Source organism: Heterocephalus glaber, unplaced genomic scaffold (genome assembly GCF_053883595.1).
Source record: "Heterocephalus glaber isolate CG9 unplaced genomic scaffold, H.glaber_assembly_v1.0 deba00001479, whole genome shotgun sequence".
Taxonomy (NCBI): domain Eukaryota; kingdom Metazoa; phylum Chordata; class Mammalia; order Rodentia; family Bathyergidae; genus Heterocephalus; species Heterocephalus glaber.
This window is the reverse complement of record NW_028258316.1, coordinates 8,209,442-8,217,744: the sequence shown is the minus strand read 5'-3', so window position 1 is coordinate 8,217,744 and position 8,303 is coordinate 8,209,442. Positions and strand designations below refer to the sequence as shown.

The 8,303-nt window shown below is 47.0% G+C and overlaps 1 protein-coding gene across 31 annotated transcripts in view; it reads left to right on the top strand.

Annotated features, from left to right (window-relative positions):
* Positions 1-8,303, top strand: part of Ralgps1 (Ral GEF with PH domain and SH3 binding motif 1) — a 262,738-nt gene that overhangs the window by 212,683 nt on the left and 41,752 nt on the right. For all 31 annotated transcript variants that reach the window (XR_015439737.1, XR_015439736.1, XM_087182747.1 and 28 more), the window contains one exon: positions 6,550-6,687. Coding sequence is in view for 29 of the 31 variants with exons in the window: in XM_087182747.1 (XP_087038873.1) it covers positions 6,550-6,687 (138 nt within the window). In the remaining 2 variants the exon portion in view is untranslated. The remainder of the gene's footprint in view (positions 1-6,549; positions 6,688-8,303) is intronic.

The window sequence follows — 8,303 nt, the reverse complement described above, 5'->3', positions numbered from 1 at the left end:
GTCTTTTCAAGGCAGAGCAGGAGAAAACGGAAAAAATTCTTTCATCTCCAACTTTGAAAAGGAGGGAGAGAAAAAAATAGAAAGTGTAAGATGGAAATGTGGCACATGTTTATGCAGAGGAGGGATTTTTCCCCTCAACACAGCAGAATTTTCCTTATTGAAAAGATAGCCATGTGAGAAAAACCAAAACCAGACTCAGGCTGGAAGTGAGACGGCGCGGTGATGGGAGAACAAGGGTGCAGTGAGTCTGTGAGCTTGTAGGACGCCTGGGGCCAGCCACAGGCCTTGGCTTCCAGAGGCTGCAAGCGCAGGGCTTGCAGAGGGCTCTGTGCCACCAAGCAGAGCATCCCTTGGCCTCAGAGCAAGAGTCTGTTCAGGAGAGCACCTCCTTGTCAGCCTGTGCTCCCTCCTCGGGGCCAGGATGTCCTGTGGACGCCGCCAGTAGGGAGCCTGGATTCAGGTCAGGAAGCAGGGTTCGCCACCCACCCTGCATTGAGGCCAGCCCGGGCACCCCAGAGGGCTCCGCAGCATGGCTGCAGACTGCCCACCACAGCGGTCTGGCTGGCACTCCTGTGGCAGCCACAGCAGTGTCGCCAGGCCCTGTGTGGGGCATGAAGGAGGCATAGAAAAGAAGTGTGGTCTAGGAGGCTGCCCCTGTGGGTGGGACAGTACAGGCGGGAGCAGCTGTGTGTCCTCAAGTGGCAGGCCACAGCAGGGTTCCTCACATCCCCAACCCTGTGGCTAGGACCCTCATCCCTGGGCCAGCCAATTTCTCGCAGCACCAAGCACTGAGCACTGCTCTTTGTCCTGAATCTTTGAAGTCAGTTCTGAATTTACATCTTGATTCACTTGCAGGCTGCGTGATCTTGGCCCACTTTTCCTCCTGAGCCTCCATTTCCTAACCTGAAAAAGGGGGGAGCCAGATACCTGCTGTACAAGGCTGCTACAAAGAGAACACGAGACAAGCTGTGTCCACGCTCCCTATAGCAGACAGTGGCTGTGACTGTTGTGGCTCTTTCCCCCATCGTGTCCATACTTCCTAGTCTAGCCCAGCTCCTGGCACGGCTCAGCCCCACAGCAGCCAAAGCCTAGGCTGGTCCAATTACTGTTCATCTTCATGGGCCAACAGCACAGTGTTATCTGCTGCTGCAGTAACTGTCCAAATAGGAATAGGCGCTGCAGTGTCTGGCTGTGTTGTCCCAATCCAGACAGAAGCTCCCAGGCCTGGTCCAGCTGGGCAGTGGCCCCACGTGGCTGGCATCTGGACACCATTCATGGCTGTGGCATCCCTCCCACAGACATCCCGTTGTTGCTCTGAGTGGGGCCTTGCAAGGGAGCCAGGATGGGATCAGCTCAACTTCTTGGCTACTTTGGTGGTCCAGGGCCTAGGCCAGGCGGTTCCCTTCACCACTGTCATTACCCTCATTCACAGACAAGGAAACTGAGGACCCAGGAGGTGAAAAGGTTCACCTGAGGCTGCCCAGATGGTAGGTAGCAGAGCCAGGGCTCCCAGTGTCCTGGTTTAAACCTCACACTCTCACACCGTAGCTACTTGTCATGAGGCAGAGCCGGCAGGGCCCCCAAGCCTGGAAAGGCCCCTAACAATGGGACCTGGGACTGATAAGTGCAGATGGGTGGGAGAGAGGTGGAAAGTAGGAAGTGGTAGGTGTAGCAGGGTGAGGTAGCCATAGTCCTATCATGGGCCCTCCTGGAGAGTGTCGACCCTAAAGATGTCAGGCAACAAGAATCATTGCCTGGGCCCCTCTGGGCTCGGCTGTGTCTCCATCTTGCCTCACTGGCTCCCAGGTGCCAGAGGTTGTGGCTGGTGTGAAGGAAAGACCGACGGATGGTAACCTGGGCAGACCTGCCACTACCACTTCCCTGCTGTGGGACCTCAGGCAAGTGGGACTGCCTCATTTCACTTGCTTCCTTCCTCCATGAAACACAGAGTAATCTGACTAAAGCTCCTAGTTCGGGACCTGACATGGTAAATTCTTGGTAATCATGAGCTATTATCACCATTACTTGACTCTTGGTGTGTCTTTCTTCGGCTACAAAGTGAACATAATAATAAGCACTTCATAAGGTGATCATATGGGTTAAATAAAACATGCATTTTATTTAGTAAAACTTGCATTTCCTTCTTTAGCTGGGGTTTCCCAAGCAGCTCCTGTGACCTCTGTCCCAAACACTGGGACTCAGCCCTTTTTGCTCCAGAGGTGTAGGTCTTCTGGGGAACCAGGCATGAGGTGCATGAGGGAAACACGTGAACATCCAGTTGCGGTCGTGGTGAGTGCTAACTACACAGAGGGCTGGGCACAGTGCCTGGCACAGTACCAGCAGAAGGTGGCTGTGCTTACCACTTCATTATACTTGAGGCACATATATATTTCCTGTTATCGAATGATAGAAAGTTTCACTGGATTTGCACAGTACTCACTGTAAAAGATTCACTGGCTGTGGTGGTTGTGGGAGTGAAAGGCTGTCTCTGTGGAGCTTCTGTCCAAGCATGGCCAAGGCTGGGGTCTCCAAAGCTTGCTGCCTCCTTTGGGAGGATCACTTTGTCCTCAGCTCCTATGGCCTTGGCTTAGCCTCTCAGGGCCAGAGGAATAGGTAGGTGCTGGAGTCTGCACGCTGGGGAATTATGAACATCCTGACTGTAGAATATACTCCTTTATTCAGTACTGAGCCCTCCATGGGCCCCGAGGTGTAAGTAGGGACTAGTGGTGGCCTGAGGAAACGGTGTACCAATCTCTTCTAAGCCCAGCTTTCCAGCCTTGGTTTGCAGAGCGCTACTCAGGAACCTCCCACAGGACAGACCATAGGTAAGTCTTCCATATTGAGATGTTAGTTGAGAAAAGACCATTCCTTATGTGTTTCCAGTGATGGGGCGGGGGTGCGGGCCAGACCATGGGTGCTGCATTCAGATGGACTTGCGGCACATTCCAGCACACTGGCTGTGAGGCCTGGACAGGCTCTGAAGCTCTGAGTTTTAGTCTTCTCCTTCCTGGAGTTAATACAGACCGTCCTTGTTTAACGACTGAGTTACATTCCTGCATCTAGATCATTAACTGAATTGATTATTCAGAACAAAGAAATGGTCAAAGGAAACTCCAACTTGATGACTTTGCTTTTACTTGCATTACTCTTACATGCAGTACTGTAATGTATAACGCATAAAACTACAGTACTGTACTGTGCAGTACAATCAGCTAAAATTATAGTACTGTATAAACAAGATGTACTGTACCCAAAAAAGACACTGAGGCTCTGTAAACAAGATGTACAGAACTGTATATAAAAAAAGACAGGTCATAAGTCCAAATAGTTGTTAAACAGGTAAGTCATTAAACGAAGAATGCCTGCACAATAAGGAGGGGATAGTTCTGTCTTGTTCTTGAACCCCAGAAGCAGCAGTTTCCCCTCTGCCCTCATCCTGCTCTGCAGTTTCTCTGCTCCTGGGCCAAGCTTGTGCCCGGCCCCTCTGAGTCAGGCAGGCTGAAGTCTGCGTGCTGCATCTGGAATGACACGGCGTCGTGGCCCATATCCTTCCCCTGCTCAGTGCTGGGGGATGCTTTTTGTTGTGGTTGAAACAGTAAGGGATTTTTAGGATTGCCGTTGTGGAATCCTTGGGGAGGTAACTGAGTTACATTTTTAGGAGGGGAGAGGAAAAGCAAAGTCAAGACAAAGAATAAATAATGGATTCAAACCTACCAAACTTGGAACTTGTATATAAGGGAAATTATTTCTAATTATTAACATTTTGGAACATGGTACCACCAGAAAGAAAGGAAGTGGAAACACCTCTTCTGAGAAGTGCTAGGTTATGTTTCTGTGATTTATGTTTCCCATAACAATATGTAGCTATTTTAAAAGCAGATGAATGACTCATGGTATGCAGCGCGAGTAGTCCACTGCAGTGACAGGAAGCATGTGCTCCAGAGAAGGCAGGCGTGGGTTCGACTCATGTCTCCAGCATCCTCCAGCTATGTGACTTTGAGCAAGTTACACATCCTCTCTGTTTCCTTTTCCTCTGCTCTAAAATGGGTTGTTGGAAGGATAAATATGATAATGAATGTATAATCCTAAGTGCAGTGCTCATCCATCCACGCAAAACTTTAATATTAAGTACCAACTTAATTACTCTGTTCGTAATACTTTTTAGTTGTTTGACAGTAAACTCTTATGGCTATAAGTTTTCCTCTGGTTAGCACTTTGGCTAAAACATACTCTTTTTTTTTGGTACTGGGGATCGAACTTGGGACCTTGTGCTTTGGAGGCAGGCGGCAGAACCACTGAACTAAATCCCCAGCCCTGGCTAGAACATACTTTTGATATGTAGTATTCTTATGGTCATTGTCTTCAAACAGATTTTAATTATAAATTTGTTTGGTTTTTTCTTTGATGTAGTTATTACTTATGAGTGTGTATTTATGTGTGCCTGTATGTATGTTTTCAAATGGCTAGAATTTTTCCTATGTTTAAATCTTAGGTGAATTATAGTAAGGTCAAGAATGTGGATAATATGTCATTTACTTTTTAGAACTTTCTGAGCTTTTCTTTATAATCTAGTATAAATTAATTTTGTGAGTATAACATGTATATTTGAAAAGAGCTATATTTTTAAATAAAACCAAGCTTGTTAATTGTTACTATAATACTATATCATATATGTGCATGTATGTGCATGTATTTGTGTATCTATATGAGATATGACTGAAACATACAATTAATGTTCAGATTTCAAAAATGTGTTACAATAAAAAGCACACTGCCATTAACTCCCCTGAAAATATTCCCCTTCACTTTGAACACACTTATCCTAACATTTTTGCCTCTTTCTAACGCAGTTCTAGAAGTCATCTTTTGTGAGTGTCTTTAGTTGTGCTCTGTTGTGGCTGCCTTGATGTCCTGAATTGACTCAAAAACATTTACCTTTTGTGGTCGTTTTGAGTTTGGAGAAGAGCCAGAAGTTGGGCAGTGCCAGATCCTGTGAAATAAGGTGGATGAAGATACAATGTAATGTTTTTATGAGCCTGCTTTTCTGTTGGATGGCACTTGGAAGCAACTTTCAATTTATTTTTTATCACACTTTGTAGAGACGTGAAAGAGAATTTCCAAAACTACTTCAGACAGTGGAAAGAACAATGGGATAAGAGTGTTCAAACCAAGGGGGGTTTGATGGCAATGTCTTTTACTGTAATAAATTTTTAAATTTTAAATACTCCCTGTGTATTTTGATTATGCCTTGCATATATAGACACATATAAATTCTCAAGGCTGCCATAGGCTCAGCTTTCCTGAATTCACTTTTCATTCCTAGCAGCTTTTCGTTTGTAGTTTTGTTTTTGGTTTTTTGGGGGGGGTTTGTTGTTTTGGGGGGTTTTTGGTACCAGGGATCGAACTCAAGATCTTGCACTTGCGAGGCAGGCAGCAGCACCACTGAGCTAAATCCCTGGTCCTCGTTTTGTGTTTTGATGTGGTGTTCCTTCTTGCATAGAAATTTGTAATCATTGAATCTTTCTCCATCAACTATGCTTTTCATTGATATCGATCACTCCTCTTTGGCTTGCTCAATGTTTTCTCCCTTGAATTCTGCTTTACATCATTTCTCCTGCTGGCTCCACCTGTCTGGTGGGTATAGTATCAGTGCTTATGGAGGGCTGCTGGAAGGATGTGTCATCACTGTCCATCCCCATCTCCAGACAATCTGGACTGGCCCTGAAGCCCATCGGTCACTATAGAGATGTGCAGTGGCTCCAGCTGCATAGACAGTCCTACCTCCTCCCCAGGCAACTTGTCCTGCATTCCCTCCAGCTCTTCACTCACCTGACATAACCATGTTTTTACATCATACCCTATTTTCTCATTAAATACACTCAGGAGAATTCTCTGTCTTGCTTTAGTTCTTTCTACTGAAGACTGTTCCTTTTTGGGGGGTACCAGGCATCGAACTTGGGATCTTCCACTTGCGAGGCAGGCAGCGGAACCACTGAGCTAAATCCCTGGCCCAACAGTTCCATTTTTTAATTTCTTTCTTTTGTTCCTTAATTTATGATGTGTTTGTGTGCACATGCATGCATGTGTATGTGTGTGGACAGATTGACAAGTAAACAGATGATAACTAAGTGAATAAATAAAAACAGAATTCAGCCTAAAGGTGTTCTCCCAGGCATGACTCCTTAGACCTATTAAACTTCATTGGTTGGTGGAAAAAAACCCAAAAAACACAAAACCATAAGCATTCATGTTGCTCATATCCCATTATTTTCCATTGGAGCTGCAGGTAAAAAGCCTTGTTGCTGGAGAGTGCATGAACTAGAAATGCCAAAACCTGCCAGCATCCATTTTGGTTGTTGCTCAGATGTTTGATTTGCAGTTGAGCAGTCTGCATAAAACATGAACAGTTAGAACTGGGATTGAAATCCAAAGAGTATCTTTGGTTTCCATCAGCACCCTTTATGCCTTGGAGCAGACCAGCGTCCTTCACACTCTTGTTCTGATTAGTGGTGAGCTCCTACCATAATTAAATGTCTTCTTTAATTTTAGGGATCTATCTTCTGGATTTGATCTACATTGATTCAGCATATCCTGCCTCAGGCAGTATTATGGAAAACGAACAAAGGTCCAATCAGATGAACAATATTCTCCGAATAATTGCTGATTTACAAGTTTCCTGCAGCTATGGTTAGTACCCTTGGTTGTTGGAATTGTGAAGTCTTGCATCACTGAAATGTGGATCAGCTCCTAATCAGTAAGAAAGCGTCAAGAAACCAGGTAGACCCTGCAAAGCTCTTGGTTTTAATATCACTTAATATCTCATGGTTTTAATACCAAACATATGCTAGATCCTTTACATATAGGTTTGATTTTCAACGACTCTGCAGACAAAAAAAAAAAAGCAGGAGGCTGGAGATTTAGCTCAGTGGCACTGCACCTGCCTGGCAAGTGCAAGGCCCTGAGTTCAATCCCTGGTTCTGGGAAGAGAAAAAAACAAAGACTCTGCAGACTAGATGTGACCATTGCTGTATTACAGATGAGGATAATGAGGCCCCAAATAGTGAGTCATTAAGATCACACATCTGGTGAGTGGCAGAGCCAAGGTCGGCCTGGCTCGCAGGTCACTCCTTCATAAAGCAGATTCAGGGACCACGTTCTTTCCCTTTGTGGCTCCACCAGCTCCATGGCCTCAGAGTCCTCCTGTGGACTCTGTATTCAGCTGGCAGATGCAGGAAGACAGAGAAGCATGCAAGGGCGGGTCTTGTGTGCTAGACTTGCAAGTGGCACACATTGCCTCTGCGCACTGAGGCTAGGAATATAATCTAGCTGTGTGCCTAGATGGAAGGGGGAAATGATTTGGTAAATCTCTGGCTGGTTTCTGCTCCATGTGGCCAGATCTGAAGTGTGACAGTGATGGTGGGTGTCTGGGATGGATGGAGGAGAAGGTCATTAGAAACAAGTTCCAGGCACTGAGAAGTCAGAATCTGTGTGGGCCGTCCACATGGACACTGATTTCATCCAAGAAGACAGTGGACTTCAGGGTGTGGAGCCTGCCGGTGGGTCAGGTGCCCCAGTCCTTGGGAGTGAGGACAAAGGACCATGTGGCCAGGCAGGAGGCTGCAGTGAAGGGCGACGGGCAGTGGAGCTGCTGGAGCGTGCCTCTGTGGAGCAGGATTTTCACAGGAGTGGTGAGAAGCAACACACAGGGTGTGAGAGAGCCAGCAGCCCCCATTCAGGCAAGCCCCAGAGAAGCCAGTGTGAGTTCCCCGAAGGCAGCACCCACTCTCCAGCCCCTCCAGTAGCGTGGCGGGGCACACGGACCAGGTCAGCTTTCTCCTGACAGGCACCTGAGTTCCCAGGGCAGTCTCCGCTTGCGCTGCCAGCAGAGCAATCACCGACACGGCCCTTGGGCTCACACTCAGGTTCACATCTCAGTGCTGCCTCTTGAAGAGTCACTTTCTCCTGTAAAGTTTGCTCATGCACGAAAATGGGGCTGTGCCATGTACAGAGCCTTTATCACCGTCATTTTCACGTGCACCATTGACATCAGCTTGTAAAGCACATGTCATTATCCTCATTTCGGAAATAAGAACTCGAGCTTTAGAAAAACAGTGCCCTCAGAATCTCCCAAGCAAGGAGCAGAGAGTCTTCAAGGGCTCCAGCAGCTGGGAAAGTGAGGACCCTCCCATCCCCCATCTGCCTCTCTGCTCCTCTTCCCTCCACTCTCCCCATCACTCCACTTGATGTGCCTGTCCCACCTGTGGCCCTCTCAGGAGGAGTGAAGTGACCAGGCAGGTCTGCAG